This window comes from Perissodus microlepis, chromosome 15 (genome assembly GCF_051167445.1).
Source record: "Perissodus microlepis isolate ML-2025 ecotype Zambia chromosome 15, ASM5116744v1, whole genome shotgun sequence".
Lineage (NCBI taxonomy): Eukaryota > Metazoa > Chordata > Actinopteri > Cichliformes > Cichlidae > Perissodus > Perissodus microlepis.
In genome coordinates this window covers 37777944-37796670 of record NC_140475.1, presented here as the reverse complement: position 1 = coordinate 37796670, position 18727 = coordinate 37777944, and the positions used below count along the sequence as shown (strand labels likewise).

The following is an 18727-nucleotide window of genomic DNA, read 5'->3' as shown; positions in this document are numbered from 1 at the left end:
GCACAGCAGATCAGCAGTTCAACAGCAGCAGTAGGAGCGACCCAGTTAACTCTATTGTTCTGTGTATGGACTTATGCTACAAGTAGCACACACACACACACACACACACACACACAGTTTGACGTGTGTCAGAGTACTGCGCTTCTCTGAAGTTCCTTTAATCCCTTTAAATTTGTTCCCGGTATACAATTCCTGAAATCCGGACTGGTGTTTTTGGAACATGTTTCCCCTACACCAGTCTAGTTTGATTTCCTTTTTAAATAAGCGCATCAGTACACACATTTGTACTGATAGGGATTGTTATTACAGATTCAAAGCTTATTTAAGGAAGTCATTCTGTAATTGTTTAAATCTGAAAACTTTTTTTTAAGATTTTAATTTTCTTGTACTTGCTGTTGAATATATGGAGGTGCATTATAATGCACTGCCCCACTGGGGCTTTCAATTGCCTTTGTAGCATGACTGACTTATACATCAGCACCACTGTAGTGGAGCAAAAAACCTGCATTTATTACCTTTTAGCATCATCAAAGATTTATTTTGAGAGAAACTTTATTATTTAAAATTAGAATTAGCATTTGTTTCTGTGCATTTAGTTGTAAAGAACATTGACTATTCAAACAAAGACTTTGCTATCAGTCACTATCCATGTGAGAGTATCATTTAAAACTTTTTGGTCCTCTATTATCAAGAGTTTCTTGAGTTTTGTAGAGAAGCCTTCTTTAAGCCCTTTTATGATACTTGAGACTCTGTTTTTTGCCACGTCAGTGTAAATGGCTGAGCTCTTTTAAGCTTTACCGTGTATTTGTCGACAGTCTCTTTAATCCCGCTCACAGGTCACAGAGATCAGAATTAAGGAGCTCATGACGAGTGGATCAGACAACTTTTACCATGAATGGCAGAGACTAATCCGGTATAATATTGCTGTAAGTTTCCAAAATATATTTTTGGAAGCTTAAATAAGGTTGTACGGTGTGGATGAGCACGGCCACCCTTCCACTGTTTAAGTAAATCTGCCAGAAAGTAACTGCTCAGCCATCTGTGGTGTGTGTGTGTGTTTACATGTACACTTCAATGGCTAGTGTGATATAATGCCATGATGCATTTTTTGTAATCAGTGTTTTAATGTCTCATTTTGTTTTTAAAATCAAGCCCTCAGTTCTTGTTTTTATCTTTTCTGAGCTGCAGGCAAAGCTAATTGTGTCCAAAACAATCTTGTTTACGTACAAACTAACAAATCTGACCTCCTCAGAAAGAAACACTATTTGTAAGCAGAGCGTTTGAGCTCTAGAGGGCACCACTGTAGAGCCGGTGTTTGGGCTTGGTAATGGCAGATGGAAGATAATCAGCTGTTAAACTACGACTGTGTTATATCTCCAAGTAGTCTTCAGGAACAGTTCTTGAAGGACATCCAACGCTCTTCTTTGGATGTTGCTGCCTTTTATTCTGCTCTCTGCCAAGATCCCACACTGCTTCAGTAATGTTGAGGTCCAGACTCTGTAGAGATGAATCCATGACTGATAGTGTTGCTTTGTGTGTTTTTCTGCATTAGAAGTGTGTTTGAAATAATTGTCATGCTAAAAAACGAAGACTCCACTATGTTTTACAGTTACTGTTGTACCGCTCTCCTGATCTCTTCCTTACATATTAACGATCATTCACACCGAGTAGTTAACATCTTTTGTTGATTTTTAGTCAAGTTTATGTGCAGTTTGACATACCGTGGCCTTTTCTCCGTTTCCCTTCCACTCAGATCATTTCTGATGAGACTACAGCAAACAGTGGCTCAACTGCAAGATGCATCTCTCAGGTCCTGTCTGGATCTGGACCTCAGATCTGGCTTGTTTTCTATTGCTTAAAGACATGACTTTCAGATACTGTTCATCTGCTATAAATACATTTTTATATACTGCCACTTCTTTTTAAGATGATAGTTCCTTCACATCTGCCTTCATATCGGTAATTTTCATCGATTCAACTAAAGAAATGGGGTCAAATTATGTTTTGTTTTATTTTTTTGTGACAGGCTGCTAAGAAGAAAAGTGCCTGAAGATACTATGTAAAGTTCTTTTTAGCAAGTTGTCTTATGTGTAGACATAACACCAGTTCATCCCTTGAGTTAGGTGCCTTATGTTTGAATGGTAGTTTTGTGTGAAGTGGCTTAACAATTAAAAGACATGGTCAGAGACAAGGGCCGCACTGAAAATGAGTTAAAAACGTATTTCCAAAGACCTGCAGAAAGCCTGAGGCAAAATATCACAATAAGGAGGTGGGGGTCGTGGGGGTTTGGCAGACATAATATGGTCATTGCAGTGGTGCATTGGTACAACTTTTAAACCTGATCAATTTTAAACTCGTGACACATCTTTTCACTTATATAGGCTGTTTTAATCAATTTAATCACTTTGATGTTTTACTTTAAGTCAACAAAAATGAATTATTAGTTTGATAATCAAGCCTTTGATACTTCCCCAGCACTTACTAAAAATAATTACACGCATGTATGGAATGCAGTTCTTTTGCGTACAACCTTGTATTCAGTGTACAGTGTGGTGTTCATACTTTTACATTACAAAACAAAAATCTAAGTAGTTTTGAAAGCATGCGGAAAATGCAGTTGCTAAAAGTGAACGTTTCATTTTCACTCTGAGAAGTCACTCTCAGTTTAAACCCTCCCCAAACATGCAGTAAATGTAAACATACATGTCAGTTACTTTGCCTGTTTCAACCAGTTTTATGAAGCCATGCATGTATAAAGTATCAGCTTTGTTCAGCACACACCAACCAGCCAATTCTAACATTTAGTGACTTACTTTTAATTCAATGCTAATCCTTTTGTACTGTTCATAAGGTAAATTGGAATGTAGGATTCTTACATGTAACTTTTAGATAAAAGTCCCCTGTCGCAGAGGTCCCACATGGTGCAATTTGATCAGACAAGAAATACAAGGGGTTGCTTTGGGCTGCTGAGGTTAAAGTAAGAGGTACACAGCAGGAAAATGTGAAAAAATAGGGTCTAAAATAACCATCATTCTCAGATTAATAATTAATTCTATGATAATAAAAGACCCCACAAAAAACAATTGATTGTGGCACAGTCTCCGACTCACACTATGTGGGAGGAAGTAGTTTCTACAATCCAGACTGAATGTTGAACGTGAACCTGGATGGCACCGCTTTGTCTTCTCAGCTCAACTTTCACCTCTGACTTGCAGTGACACATTTCTTTGTTTGTTGGCAGTGTTGTGATAACTAAGGTTGAAAAGCTTTGCAGTCTACATAAAACTGGATAAAAACAGAGGGACGCTCAGGGGAGGAATCACAGTTAAGGAATGGCAGTTAGGCTACGTTCACACTGTAGGCGAAAGCGCATCAAATCCGATTTTTTTGACCCTATGCGACCCATATCCGATCATGGTGTGACAGTGTGAACGGCACAAATCCGATATTTTCAAACCCGACCTGGGTCAGTTTCGTATGTGGTCCTGAATCCGATACATATCCGATGTTTCAGAAAGCGACTGCTGTTTGATGGTCACGTCGCATTAAATCCGTCTTTTACGTCACTGACACAAGACAGACGCCAATTATCAGCGCCGGAGAAGACATCGCGAACGCTTCCTGGCCATCCGGTGAAACTGTTGGGAAGACAACGTTGGAGAAACGTGAACATTTTATTTGTACATAATCTGCAGATTCTGACAGAAATCTGCAGCTATCCTTTGAAGCACCGCTCCTCTAAAACAGCAATAAGGATAATTATTAGGTTATCTACATTATTATGTAAATAACAAAATAACTTAAAGCAAAAATTGGGAAACGTGAAGTCCGAAGTCTTTACATTAAGGGTCATCTGTCAAACAATATTGTTTGCTCTGGGTCTAAACAGAGCGCGTTGTGTGTGACGTCTTCTTTTGCGCATGCGGCCGCTTTGAGCGTTCACACTAGTGCGCGTTTGCTGTCGCATTTTATTTGTAGTGTGAACAAGCAGACAAAAAAATCGGATTTGATCAAAAAATTGGAATTGAGCATCAAGACCTGCAGTGTGAACGTAGCCTTAGAGAGGAAAAAGAGAGGAAGAAAATGCAAAGGAGTGGAGGGGATAAAAGAACCACCCAGATTTAACAAACCACCCAATCAAGCTGCGTCCTTGGAATTGGCTCCCTCCCTTATTTTTCACCACCTGAGAGTGAAGAAACACAGCTGTGCCTCAGAGGTCTGAAATAGACAGAAACGCTCAGAGAGCATGTGAGAGTTGAAGCGTGGCACGCAAAGAGAAGAAAGATCTTACAGAAAACTGAAATCTGCTTTCAAATAAAATAAGAAAGTAAAAAAAAAAAATCTTAAACAACTGTGAGGAAGAGCTTTGAGAGGAAGACCTGAACTCTCAGGAGATCTGTGTAACAACAAAGCGATGAGCTCAGTGTCTCGGGATGAACACAACATAAAGAGAATAAACCCTGAAAGGAAACTGGATACCAAGATGTGGGGAAAAAGGTGATGAAGAAAATGAAAATGGCCTTTTTAAATATTTTTCCTTCCTCTTTTCAAGTTTTACCTGTCTGGAACAAGGATTCTTTTCTTTTGAGGCTTCTGTGGAACAATGTAAGGTTGTCTTTCCTTCTCTGAGGAGGGCCACATTTTGACAATATCCTACGAGGTGTCGGTGAGCTCCTGTGGAGACTGGCTAATGAGCAAATAGTGAGACATGTCTCTAGAAGATGTCAAAGGCACCACCAGCCTTGGGGCTGAAAGCAGTGCTTCAGATTATTGCAGTGGCCACTGTCTGAACCAAAATCAGGACCAGGGGGTGAACCAGAGTGAAGGCCAGGATGGGATCGTTCTGGACCGTATTGGCTGTCTGTTAGTGGATAAGTTGGATCCCAGTGACTTCACTGGGAGGTTTTCAAAGATCCAGTTGAGGTCCAAAAATATGAGAAGGATCATTAATAGAGGTATGTGGAGGCTGGCTCTAAAAACTTTGTTTGTTTTGTTTTCTTCTTCTGAAGAGCACAAATGCGAATGAACACAAGATGGGTCAACACAGAGAGGAGGCAATGTTTTGTAATATTCCCAGGACGTTTGAATGTGATTGCTTATCTGTCATGACCTGAGGAGTTACGTTTAAGGGTGGAAATGGCAGAAAGGCAGGTCGAACATCCAGCTGAAAAAAACGATCCTCCGCTTGTCAGCTGGAATGTGGGTGTGTGCGGTTTTTAGCCGCTTTGAGATTTGAAATGGCTCTTTGTTGTCACTTGGAAACTCGACAGGTGTGTTTGTTGTGGGTTTTGAAGACCCGGTGAAAACCGATACCCTCTGTGTCTTTAGAAAATACCACAAGGTTACTCCACTGAACATGAATCCAGAAAAAGACATGCTTTTGCATTTCTGGCCTCAGTATTGTTGTTTTCCCCAAACCCCTTGTTCTCTCACAGCTTACCTTAACCTCTGTGAATTTTATGTCTAAACACTTCCAACATTTTAGGGAATCTTTACAAGCGTACTTGGTATTAGAGTGTTGTTTAAATTTGTGGAATCAAGTAATACTGAATGGCATTTGAAGGAAGATTAAAGACGCTTTAGGATAAGAGAAGCAGAATGCTTATTTTGTGCCTCTGATTGAACTTGAAAAAAGTTGGCAACATAGGTGCACGGTGAAGAGTGAATAGGGGGAATTTTGGTGTGAGTTAGTGTCTGTGCAACAAAGCAGCACCTGCACAAACATGCCTTTATTGAGACTTCTCAATAAATAAGCTTGTAGAATGCAAATGCCATGAAATGTAAGATTATAGAAGCCTCTGCTGATGAGATAATGTACATGTGTTAGTCTGTGATGGTACACAAACGCGTTCTCACTAGAGTTATCTGACCCAGCTGTGTCAAGGACGCACTACTGTGTGAGCCCCGAGCCTCAGACATCCGGTCTGTGGTCGCTTGAAGCGATCTATTTGCACTCTGTGTTTACGGATGAGAGTGTGCTTATGTGCTGTGTTATGATGGTTCGGTTGGCATGACAAAAACACATCACATTAACAGATGTCTGACACATGTTGACTTGTTTACTATGGTTTTGGTGATTGAGTCAATTTGATTTATGGAGCTGAAACGATTAATACAATCACAGATGAGTAGACATTTATGCTACAAGTTCATTTCTTGATTGAAACGTAGCATTAAACATGCACAGCTCCAACGCCTCCATCGGGTCTTGAATGATAACAAGTCAAACAATGTCTGTAAAGTATGCATATTATACACAAAGACAGACTTAAATGAAGACATTGATCCGACACATGTAAAATGTAGCCAATTGTGTTTATTGTTATCATTTTATTATCATCTCTCTACCCTGTGTTCACTTTTGAGAACACAGGGTAGAGAGATGATGGAAGAAATGAAAATGGGGGGGAGGGGTTGTAAAGAAGAGATTAAGAGGACAGATGGGGGGGGGGGGCAGATAGAAAGAAGGAAAGAGACAGGGGAGAGAAAGCCCCAACAATCATATGACCCCCTATGAGCAAGCACTTTGGCGACAGTGGGAAGGAAAAACTCCCTTTTAACAGGAAGAAACCTCCAGCAGAACCAGGCTCAGGGAGGGGCGGCCATCTGCTGCGACCGGTTGGGGAGGGGCAAGGAAAACAGGATAAAGACATGGTGTGGAAGAGAGCCAGAGGTTAATAACAAGTACGATTCAGTACAGAGAGGTCTATTAAACATAGTGGGTGAGGAAGAAACACCCAGTGCATCATGGGAATCCCCCGGCAGCCTAATGCTGGGCATACACTGTGCGCTTTTTGGCCCATTTTGAGCCGATTTTTCAGTCGTGCGACCGTTTTGGGGGTCGTCCCAAGTTTGGCCTTAATCGTGTGTCGTGCATCGTCTACATGGGGTAACGAGAAGCGATTAACGCCTCACGACCAGCTCCCGATCATCAATCGTTTGCTCGCAAGAAAATCAAACCTGTTTGAAATCCTGTCGGCAGTCCTGAGGGTGTCACCGCAGCGTCTCACACTGCCCACGCGCAAACGCAGAAATGAGAGCGAAAAGACGGAGTAGAACGGCGGTGCGGCGTGTGATCTGGACACAAGCGATGGAGGCACAAACTTCTCACCCCTGCGAGTCAATCGTACAGTTTGAGCAGGAGCTGAATAACGCGACTGAAAAAAAATCGCACAGTGTATGCCCAGCTTATTGCAGCATGGAGGATTCAGGGTCACCTGAGTAGGCCATCAGCCTACTAAAAGGATACTGAAGAAATAGTGTTAGTCTTCATCACTGCTGCTGCTGGACTCATCTGAACACCTCCGAAGTTTGCAAACAGGCAAGTATTCCTCTTCTTCCTCAAAGTCCTCTCGGGAACGCTTCCTCGAGCCTCCAGCTTCATGGTTGTCAAGCTCTTCGTGTGCATCTTCAAAAAGTCCATCACTGCTGCTCTCAGAGTGGTCGTACACAGCTGAGCTGGTCCCCGAATCAGAGTTTGCAAGCCTGGATTTTTTGCTGTTACGCTCTTCTTCGTCTACATCTTCCTCTCTGGACCTTTTCGTGGATCCACCAGGCTGCGGTTCTTCTTCTGTTACCTGCTGATTGATGTCCTCATCGGCAATATTATCAACATGAGGACAGCCCTCGCTATCAGTGTCACAAGCAGAGAAGAAGTCAGAGTCGTCATCAGAAAACTCCTCGCTCCATCTGATTCTTTTGTTTGGTTCCACATCCTCTTCATCCATCTCTCTAGACCTCCTCCTGGATACACCTGGCTGAGGATCCTCTTCTGGGATGTACTGGTGAACATCCTCACAGTCTTCAAATGCCTCATCAGAATCCTCATTTTCAATGCCAACAACAACAACAACAGCATTATTGTCCCTCACATTCATATTTTGAATGTTGACATTGTTGTAATTGGCATTGTAAAGGTAACCATCATAGTGTTCCACTAATACATCTATTAGCTCATTTAGCCTCCAAAAAATATCATTGAGAAGAAAATGAAGATCGATCAGGAAGCCCCGGAGTCCACCAATAGGCTCGAAAGCTGGTCCATTAACTGGTTCATTAGCTGGTTCCTGATCTCCATGTGCAAACCTTTGTGGGTTACCCTGTCGGCCTGCAAGATCATTTAATCTTTTAATTAGCATTTATAACTATCTGCTGAAAATCTGTTTTTCATCAATTTCAAGACTGAGCACATGTGCTTACCATTACGGTTATTGTGTGGTCCATCTCCTCTTCCACTCATTTTGACTACAAGGAACACAAAACAACAATGATCAGTAAACCTCAACTGTTCAGAGAATTTGCTTTTTTTGTGATGACTTTAGGCTGCGTCCGAACGTACACGCCTATGTTTGAAAACGCACGTTTTCCTTTTTCGTTTAAAAAAAAATCCAGTCCACATGTGCAGTTTTGAAAAAATATCTCCTTCCACATGTAAACGCTAAAAACAAACTGAAACGCTGTCAAGAACACGCCAAATCTTAACCGTGTGGAAATGTTGGCCAATCAGAAGTCTAGAAGCCTGGGTGGGAAAACCTCACAAAACCTTACGTACTTCTGAAAAGTTTTTGTCTTTTTCTGGAAAAGCAGCTAATTTTGTGTTACTTTCACGTGCCTTCATCGTTTCAAATGTTAATAACTAAAGACAGCTTTTTGGCTGGAACAGACTCACAACTTTGGAATGGACAAAATGCATACAGCATACATAAATGTAATCTTTTAAAATTACATTTATTCCAAACCGACGTCAGGATTTGGGTTGTGAGAGCGTCTGTGTTGAATGTAGAAGCCACGTCTGATGCGCACTCTGATGCCTCTGTGTTTCTAAATGGAGGCACAGTAACTGTGTGTGTATATGCCAGCGTGTAAAAACTGCAGATACTAAGATTAACAGACACAGTATGTTGTCTACATCTGCCATTGTAGAAACTGATCTCATGTAAACACTAACGTGGCCACAGCGTGACGTCAACAGCGGCGCACACTTTTGACATTGCCTGAGTAAATGTCCGTTTTCCTCGTCCACACCTAAACACAAAAACGTTGTTTTCAAAAATCTCCACCCTGGCAGGAGTTTTTAAAAATCTCACCTTTCAGTGACTCAATCTGCTGTTTAGGTGTGGACGAAAGGCCCAAATGCAGAGACAAAGCTGCGCTTTCAAAAACAGCCGTGTACATGTGGACGCAGCCTCAGTTTCTCAGAAATTCTAATAGTTTGTTTGAGAACAAAATGGTCGGGCATTGCACAGCTACAAGCATTTCACCCCCATGTCATACTGTGTATGGTTGTGTGTGTGTGACAAATAAAATTTGAATTTGAATTTGAAACTTAAGTCTTCTCTATTTTCCTAAATTAAGAAAATAATCGTGTTAAAAAGAGCTTCTGTCACTCAGATATGATTAAGAACATTTTCTCATTTATGTATAATTTGTCAAATATTACATCAGCTGACAAATAGTTAATTCTTCATTTGTTTCCTGAATAATAGATCCACATCATCCTCTCTATGATGGAAAATATAGTCTAGTCTTGCACAATGTAAAGTACATAAATACTGTCCTGGCAGGCAGGAAAATCAGGCTTTATATATTTAAGTAAATGATCTTAAGTTTATAAACTGAAATTTGAGCTTACTTTAGTTCTTGGTAAATTACAGAGCAGTTAATCCTCAGGGAAACGTCGAAATGTCACTAAATAGTGGTCTGCTTTCATACGGTTGCAGTGTCTCTTCAGTTTTGTGTTCATATGCTGATGTTTTCATTCAAAACATGCTTAAATCCCTAATTTTTCCCTGGAGGCATCGCTATGGCAACAAAACAACATGTTCCAAACAACAACAACCAAGCTGTTTCCAGAGCTTAATATTTAACACGTCTTTGTTATAAACTTTATTTGTACAAATCTGTGATGTCGATGTGCACAACGTGGGATTTAGACCTCGGAGGGTTAATCAACAAATCACGAAAAATTAGCTTTAAATTTCTGTTCATGACGGTGCAGATTTCTGACATTTTGTGTACTTTAAGCATTTAACAATTTGATTGTTTTCTAATAAAAACTGTGTGAAACTCAAGTTAGACCTGTGTTTGTAAATGAACCGCCCCATGTTGTGTAGCTTTCTGGATTTTATACTTATTGGGCTACATATTAATTTATTATACAGGCTATACAGTAGATAAAATCTAAACTCACATGTTTTATGTAACTAAAGTGTTTAATCATGTGGGCTACAGACAATAATCAAGTTATGGACTATATTGATATGAGAAACGTGCATACTTACTGCAGTTGAATCATTTTAACCATATGTAACCACCTGCGTATGTCTTTGAAAAAAAAAAGGCTTTGATTTTTCCCCTCCATTTGATTTCTTTGCCACCCTCATGCCGCCATAAGAAGATTTTTCTAGATCCGCCCCTGTCGAGACTTTCAACCCCAGGTAGGCCAAGTATGGAGAAACGCAAGAAAAAAAATATCTGAAGAAAATAGAACATTTAATGATGTCTGAGCAGATTTATTTGCATTTCTGATGAGAGCGGTCTACTAGTATGCCTAATTTGTTGATTGTCGATCTTCCACATATGTATTTGAGTAGCTATCCCACACCTTGAACTATGATAAAAACAAACACTGCTCACACCTCACAGATGACAGCTTACAGTCCTGCGTAAAGAGGAAAGTGACTTCGTACAGCTCCGGTCTGCAGAGGTTCAGGAGCAAAAGTCCCATGTTAAACATATCACGGCAGACCCGACGATGTTTGCATGAACACGCTTTACGGCTTCTCTTTATTGACCACTTTTCACACACGGTTGCTGTACACATGCATCTGTTTAGCTTTCCAGCACAGAGCCTGGTGCTAGTGATGTGCGGATCAATACTGAAATATTGATTCCTCCGATACAGTCATTTGTGTTCTAGAATTGATTCTCACATTAAAATGTTGATATTTTAGTAATTTAGGGTAAATCTGTAGTGTATCATTAACAGGAACACAGTGGAAAGAAACATAACATTCAAATTCTAATAGTTTTGCCATCCATTCTGCCAGAGTTGCTTCTCTGACAGATTTGTCTAAGGATAGTGGAAAAGGTCTCCCATGAACAACCTCAAGTGGTGTAAGTTTTTGAGAGCCTTGTGTTAATCTCATCCACATTTTTACTAGGCCTGTGCATTCAGGCCATGGTCTTCCTGTCTCTTCCATGCATTTTCTGAGTCTCTGTTTTATGGTGCCGTTAGTTCTCTCCACTAAGCCTGGACTCTGTGGGTGATAAGCACAATGGTTTCTTATGCTGAATCCTAGTGCTTCAGAGACTTTACTGATCGCATCATTGACAAAATATGTGTCCCATTATCTGATCTTATCAGAGTAGGGATGCCATATGTTGGAACGAAATGGTTACATAGGCATTTTGCAACTGAGATTGCATCTGCTTTTTTTCACTGGATAAATCTCTGGCCATTTTGAGAATACGTCTATAATCACTAGAGCGTATTTTGAGCCTTGACTTTCACTTAATTCAATGAAGTCCATATGAATGGTGTGGAATGGATGAGGTGGTGTGGGGAAATGTCCTCTTTTTGTCCTCAGACTGCCTTGTGAATTGTGTTTTTGACAGATCATGCATGTTCTCACAAATTCTTTTGCTGAAGTTTCGACATTTAGAGTGTAAAAGTGTGTATTAATGACCTGGATCCTCCCTCCTGATGACACATGGGTTACCCCATGGGTCACTAATGCTGCTGTTCTGTGTAGGGACTTAGGAAGTATTGGTTTTCCTTCACAGATCATCTTTTAGTTGTGCTCCACACTTTAACCATTTCTTTTGTTCTGTGGTTGGTGCTGCTTTTTGTTCATCTTTAAGGACGTCAAGTGGTATCTGCATAGCGGATGCAGACATTAATGTGTCTACAGTTTGTTGTGCGGCTAACTTAGCTGCTTGATCTGCAAAGTTATTGCCTTTAGTTATTTCTGATTTATCTTTCTGATGTGCAGCACATTTACATAACGCTAACTGTTTTGGCAATATTATTACATCTAATAGTGTTTTCAGAAGATTTCCGTGTTGTACTGGGTGTCCAGTAGATGTAATCATTCCTCTGTTCTGCCAAATTTTTGCAAAGTGATGTACTGCTGAAAAACATACTGACTGTCTGTGTGTATGTTTATGTCTTACCCTTCGTGTAATTCACATGCACGTATTACTGCTGTGAGTTCTGCACTTTGAGCTGATGTGTGAGGATGTGAGCGGTTTTGCTTCTATGACTCTGTCTGCTGTGGTTACTGCATAACCTACACAGTTTTGTCCTAGGCTATTTTTAGAGGCTGAGCCGTCTGCAAAAATGTCAGTGAAACCGGGTTGTGGTGTGCTGTGAATGTCAGCACGTGGCTTTGTTTCCTCGTCTAATTTTTGCTTACAGCAGTGTGGATCAGCTTCTTCGGGTGTGGCCAAAAGTGTGCTCGGGTTCAGCTGACCACACTTCTCGATTTTAATGTGTGATTGTGACAGTAAGATTCCAACATATGAGAGCTGTCTCGCATGTGTGAGGTAGGACAAATTGGCTTAGAGTAAAATTAGCCTAATTTGCATGGTAGAACGAAAGCGGGCGTTGTTTTTCTCCAAATGCCTGTGTTAAAACTGCTTTCATGTAACCTGCTCCTCCGTCTACATGCAGGTAGAAAGGCTTATCATAGTCAGGCAATGCTAAAACTGTATTTGTCTGTAATGCTAGTTTTAAGTTACTGTATGCTTCTTCTTTTTTTTGTAGATGCGACACTACATTTTTATTTAAGGCATTTTAGGTCATTTCTATTTTTTTCAAAGAATTCACACATCTTACATATTTCAAACTTTTAAGGTAGGATTTAAAAAACTTCTTTATTTGAAATTTTCCCACAAGGTTCCATTCTTTCTATAGCAGCTTCATATAAAGTATGCACCAGGCTTTTAATCTCAATGTGGATGCATTGCTCACAGCTCTAAAACTAGACATTAGTAAATCATATGCCTAATCATTATGTGTCACTGTGATCCACAAGTATGATCACAAATTTATTTATTTTTCAAACCAACAAAACAAACAAACAAACAAAAACAAGTTGCTGATGGCATGAACGCTTTGCACACATGAGTCAGGACAGAAAAGCTGCTGCCAGAAACAAATCAGAAGTGTGAGGAAAAAACTGAGCTCACAGACAGCTGCATGTGTGAGCTTTAATATCATGCAGCTCCTGCTCTAAAAAAAAAAAAATGTGTAACTTGCTCATCAGCTTAGCAGTGACAACATATTTAATTCAGCTTCTTAATCTTGTAGCTTTAGCTGTTGTATACAGGGTTTAGCTTATTAGTTGTTAGTATAGGTGTGCTCTATATCTCAATAATGTCTCATCTAGGATGACAGGTTTTCAAGCAGGTCAAGTGCCTCTTATGCACTTAATTAGTTTAGGTATTTTCTTCATCTCATATGTCGTTGTACTGAATTTGAGCAAACCTTAAGCTTGATGCAGACTACTTCTAACAATTATCCACCTCACATCATAACTGACTAAGGTGCCTCTTCATATTAATATTATGTCATTATTAATGTTATTATCTTTTTTATATATATATATAACAGCAATAGTATATTACAATATTTTATTGATATTTTATTTTGTATCCATCAAGGGCTGTGGGTGATCTGCAGTTTCACCCTTTCCCAAGCTGGAGACATTTTCCTTTTCACACACTTTCCTTGGCTGAACAATGACACAACCTTAATATACCTTATGCATCTCTCTATTTCATTTAATATGTCTTCGTGTGAATTATCTGCTTTCATTCATTCTATTCATTCTGGGCATGGTCGTCATCCCAACTATGTTTCATTGTTAATACCAGTTTACAGGTTGTTATCCTTGCTATTATTAGTTTGAATACATTAGAGATAAGCTCTAATTTAATTTATCCTTTTGTTTATCCCACTTTATTCCTCTTGTATTTATATGTATTCAGTTGGCTCTGTATCCAGCCCTTTTTAAACTTGTACTTTGATCTCTAATTTTTCACTTGATGAGGGATTATTATGTTCTGTTTTTCCTGACTGTTTATCTTTTTTTCTCTTGTTTTTTCTCTGTGTTTTCGTCTCACCTATCTGCTTCTTTTTTTCTTTGGTTTTTTTTTCAGGCCAGGAAGTATTGTGATTCTTGAGTACGTTTTCCTTTCTTTTTTTAAGTCTTTCGTCTCTCCTACTTCTTTTAAAGAGCCTCCTTCAGATGTGTTAGCGCTGAAGGACTACATTTCCCTTCCCAAGTGGGACTTTTATTTTCTTAGGATTTCTCCATCTACAAGCACTGATTTGTCCGGCGCCTGGACATTTCTTTTCTAGCCACTGCTCGTCAGCAGTGAGTTTGGTGGGCTGATTCCCCATTTTCACAGAACTGCAAAGCCTTCTCCGGCACGCTTGACTCGGGAGTGGTGGCTGACACGGCCTTCTACTCCGCGCTATTCACGGAGCCGTGTCAGTTTTATGAGGCGGAACTCAACCTTTCCCCTTTGTCACCAGTATGTGGGCTTTTGCAGGATACACAAAGATGGAAGTAGTTCAGCAGTTTATTTGTGCTGTGAAATCAACTTACTTCCAAAACACATATAGACATAGACATTCACGCATTTTTAATAATTTGTCACGAAGTAATTGCAGCTACTTCTGAAACCAGTCTAAATATAATTTATCACGTGTTTATTTCTTTAAACCCTTGCGGTGGGTTAGACCTCTTTAGACCCTTGCGGCGGGCTAGACCTATTGCGCAAAAACCTTACGGCGGTTCAGACCAAAACAGTGTTTTCTCACCCTCAGTCGTCTTTTTGCTGGTTGTTCAGGTCGTCTGGCTGGATCCCAGCGTCGTGGACCAGAACTAATTCACCGGCCTGGACCCGAATTCACATCCCAGGACTTTCTCCTCTACCTGGAGAGGGCTGTCGACAGACTTCGGTGCTGGCTTCCCACAACATCAGGATGCATCAGTCAGACCTTGGATTGGAGTCACAGAAACGCGTCTGTTGTTTCCACTCCGGCTCGAAGGACCAATTTAAATGACAGGGGATTTCTAAGAATCTCCCAAACAGTTCTTCAGCTGAGACAACTGAGTTAGAAAACACAAACACTGCAGTTGATTTACTTGCAAGAGCAGCCACAGAGCGCTCGTACTCGCAGAGAGATGCTCACGGACTCGCGCTCTGTCACTGTCTGCGTTCTTTATTTATACAAGCTGGTTACATGTGTGTACAAAGATAACAAAGTTATTCCAAGAACTCAGAGCTGAGGTTCCCCTTTTCTACATCTGTATGTTCTCAGAAAAGAGGAAGCTGTTAGTTGCTAAAATAAGTTTATCACTCAAAAGTTGTTATATGGCAAGTCACGTAGACGTGGTTTTCTTAGTGATCCTAAAAAGGGCACATTTCATGTAGCTGATCACACTATGTACAATTTTCTTTTAACAGGGACATGGGCCCATCCTCCAGCAGGCCCACCACCCGCAGGAGGCGCCATAGGGGTCGGGTGCACTGTGTGCCGGGCGGCAGCCAGGAGCGGAGGCCCTGGCGGACTGATCCCCGGCTGCCAAGACTGGCAATTGGGACATGAAATGTCACCTCTCTGGTGGGGAAGGAGCCTGAGTTAGTGCGTGAGGTTGAGAGGTACCGGCTAGATATAGTCGGGCTCACCTCTACGCATGGCTTGGGTTCTGGAACCATTCTCCTGGAGAGGGGCTGGACTCTGTCTCAGTCTGGAGTTGCCCCTGGTGAGAGGCGGCGGGCTGGGGTGGGTATTCTAATATCCCCTCGGCTTGCTGCCGGTATGTTGGGGTTCTTGGATGAGAGGGTTTGTTCCCTGCGCCTTAGGGTCGGGGAACGGGTCCTGACTGTCATCTGCACTTATGCGCTGAGTGGCAGTTCAGAGTACCCAGCCTTCTTATAGTCCCTGGGTGGGGTGCTGGAAGGTGCTCCACCTGGAGACTCTGTTGTCCTGCTGGGAGACTTCAATGCTCACGTGGGTAAAGACAGCGAGACCTGGAGGGGCGTGATTGGGAGGAACGGCCTCCCTGATCTGAACCCGAGTGGTGTTTTGTTATTGGACTTCTGTGCAAATCACAGTTTGGCCATAACGAACACCTTGTTTGAACATAAGAGTGTCCATAAGTGCACGTGGCACCAGGACGCTCTAGGCCGCAGGTCGATGATCGATTTTGTAATCGTATCACCAGACCTGCGACCATATGTTCTGGACACTTGGGTAAAGAGAGGGGCTGAGCTGTCAACTGATCACCACCTGGTGGTGAGTTGGATCAGGTGGCGGGGGAGGACGCTGGACTCGGCAGTTAAACAACTCCTTGGTGGCTGAGCCCCTAGTGTTGATGAGGTCTGTCCCGAGTTCCTGAAGGCTCTGGACGTTGTTGGGCTGTCCTGGTTGACACGCCTCTACAATATTGCATGGAGATCAGGGGCAGTAGCCCTGGACTGGCAAACCGGGGTGGTGGTCCCCATCTTTAAGAAGGGGGACCGGAGGGTGTGTTCCAACTACAGGGGGATCACACTCCTCAGCCTCCCTGGGAAAGTCTATGCCAGGGTGCTGGAAAGGAGAGTTTGTCCGCTGGTCCAGTGTTCTGCCTGGTCGCGGAACACTGGACCAGCTCTTTATCCTCTCAAGGATACTTGAGGGTGCATGGGAGTTTGCCCAACCAGTCTACATGTGTTTTGTGGACTTGGAGAAGGCATTCGACCGTGTCCCTCGGGGTGTCCTGTGGGAGGTGCTGCGGGAGTATGGGGTGTCTGGCCCATTGCTACGGGCCATTCTATCCCTATACAACCGTTGCAAGAGCTTGGTTCGCATTGCTGGCAATAAGTCGGACTTGTTCCCGGTGGGTGATGGGCTCCGCCAGGGCTGCCCTTTGTCACTGATTCTGTTCATAATTTTTATTGACAGGATTTCTAGGCGCAGCCAAGTGGCGGAGGGCTTTCACTTCGGTGGCCTCAGAATCTTATCTCTGCTTTTCGCAGAGGATGTGGTTCTGTTGGCTTCATCGGGTGATGGCCTCCAGCTCGCACTGGAACGGTTCGCAGCCGAGTGTGAAGGAGCGGGAATGAGGATCAGCACCTCCAAATCTGAGGCCATGGTTCTCAGCCGGAAAAGGGTGGAGTGCTCACTCCAGGTCAGGGACGAGTTCCTGCCCCAAGTAGAGGAGTTCAAGTATCTCGGGGTCTTGTTCGCGAGTGATGGGAGAAGGGAGCCGGAGATCGACAGACGGATTGGTGCTGCGGCTGCAGTGACGCGGACGCTGCACCGGTCCGTCAGGTGAAGAGGGAGCTGAGTGTAAAAGCGAAGCTCTCAATTTACCGGTCGATCTACGTTCCTACCCTCACCTATGGCCACGAGCTGTGGGTAGTGACCGAAAGAACGAGATCGCGGATACAAGCAGCGGAAATGTGCTTCCTCCGAAGGGTGGCTGGCCTCTCCCTTAGAGATAGGGTGAGAAGTTCAGCCATCCGGGAGGGGCTCAGAGTAGAGCCGCTGCTCCTCCACATCGAAAGGAGCCAGCTGAGGTGGTTCGGGTATCTGACAAGGAAGCCTCCTGGGCGCCTTGTTTTGCTCGTTTGTGGTTTATTTGACACCTCAAACATTTAGTAAATAATTAAGCAAATACAAGTAAACTGCAATAAATTACAGGTAGCAAGAAAATAAACTACTAACTCTTTTACGCTACGTCCACTCCTACACGGGTATTTTTGAAAACACAGCTGTTTCGTCCACACGTAAACGGCGTTTCGAATCACCGAAAACTGAGATTTTTTTAAAACTCATTATTTTGCGTTTCTGTGTGGACGAGGAATACAGAGTTCGTCACGCAACGTCAAAGGTATGTTCCTTTTTTCACGTCACGCTGTGCGCCACGTTATTGTTTACATGAGATGAATTGCAGAAGGGCAGATAAACAGTATTTTGTCTCTATCTTCAGGTTTTACATGCTTACTTATACACACGCAGTTACTGTCCCTCTATTTAGAGGGCAGAGGCGTCACGGTGTGATTATTTTACATGTAGTTGTTTTTTTCCTGTGTAATAATATTCAACATTGCTATCAATACATTTTCCAAAAATGCCTCTCTGTGCAAAATGGGTTTAAAAACATAAACAGCTGTGGGATACTGTTTGTCCGTGATCTGAACAGCCCAGCGCTGCTCCCCACGAAGGGAAAACCAATTCTGCAGGGGAGACCTACCTTGGCACTTGTGCAGGTGAAACCAAAGGGAAGATATGCTTCACCATATTTTCTAGTCTTTGGCTTAGAATGAAGTTGGTTTGGAAACATATTCAGCGATGCTTCATCTCCTGCTTTGCGTTTGTGTAGGCGCCCCGTGCTAGCAGTGTCCAAGCGTTGTTTGGTTTTTTTCCCCCCCTTTTAATACCGCGCCCGCCCGCCCCCCCCCGCAATGGTTCTGCGCCCCCCCTAGGGGGCGGGCCCCGCACTTTGGGAAGGTCTGGCTTAAGCTGGAACACCGGGGCTGTGAGCTCAGTGCACTCTGTCAGCTGACTGTTAGCAGAGCTAGTGAAATCTCTGAAAACATCTGAGCACTTTTGCAAACATGTTCTATGTTGACAACCTGACCAGACATTCGCGGCTAAAACACTATTATTAAAACTACACCACTGGGATACCAAGTCAACACAAGCAATCGATTATCTAGGATTGAC

The 18727-nt window shown here is 42.4% G+C and overlaps 2 protein-coding genes across 4 annotated transcripts in view; one reads left to right on the top strand and one right to left on the bottom strand.

Moving 5' to 3' along the window:
• mcoln2 (mucolipin TRP cation channel 2) overlaps positions 1-18727 on the top strand; it is a 39502-nt gene that overhangs the window by 1536 nt on the left and 19239 nt on the right. Inside the window, exon 1 of one of the 3 annotated variants that reach the window (XM_084952567.1) lies at positions 18486-18727. This exon is cut by the window's right edge and continues 1019 nt beyond it. The exons of the other annotated variants lie outside the window; for them this stretch is intronic. The gene's annotated coding sequence lies outside the window, so the exon portion shown is untranslated. Of the gene's footprint in view, positions 1-18485 lie in introns of those variants that run through there. 3 annotated transcript variants of the gene reach the window in all.
• Positions 6931-9763, bottom strand: LOC146372653 (uncharacterized). Its single transcript, XM_084954142.1, has 3 exons — positions 9632-9763; positions 8200-8244; positions 6931-8107 (listed from the first exon to the last, which is right to left on the bottom strand). The coding sequence occupies exons 2-3, from the start codon at positions 8237-8239 to the stop codon at positions 7263-7265; spliced, it is 885 nt and encodes a 294-aa protein (XP_084810268.1). The 5' UTR covers positions 8240-8244; positions 9632-9763; the 3' UTR covers positions 6931-7262.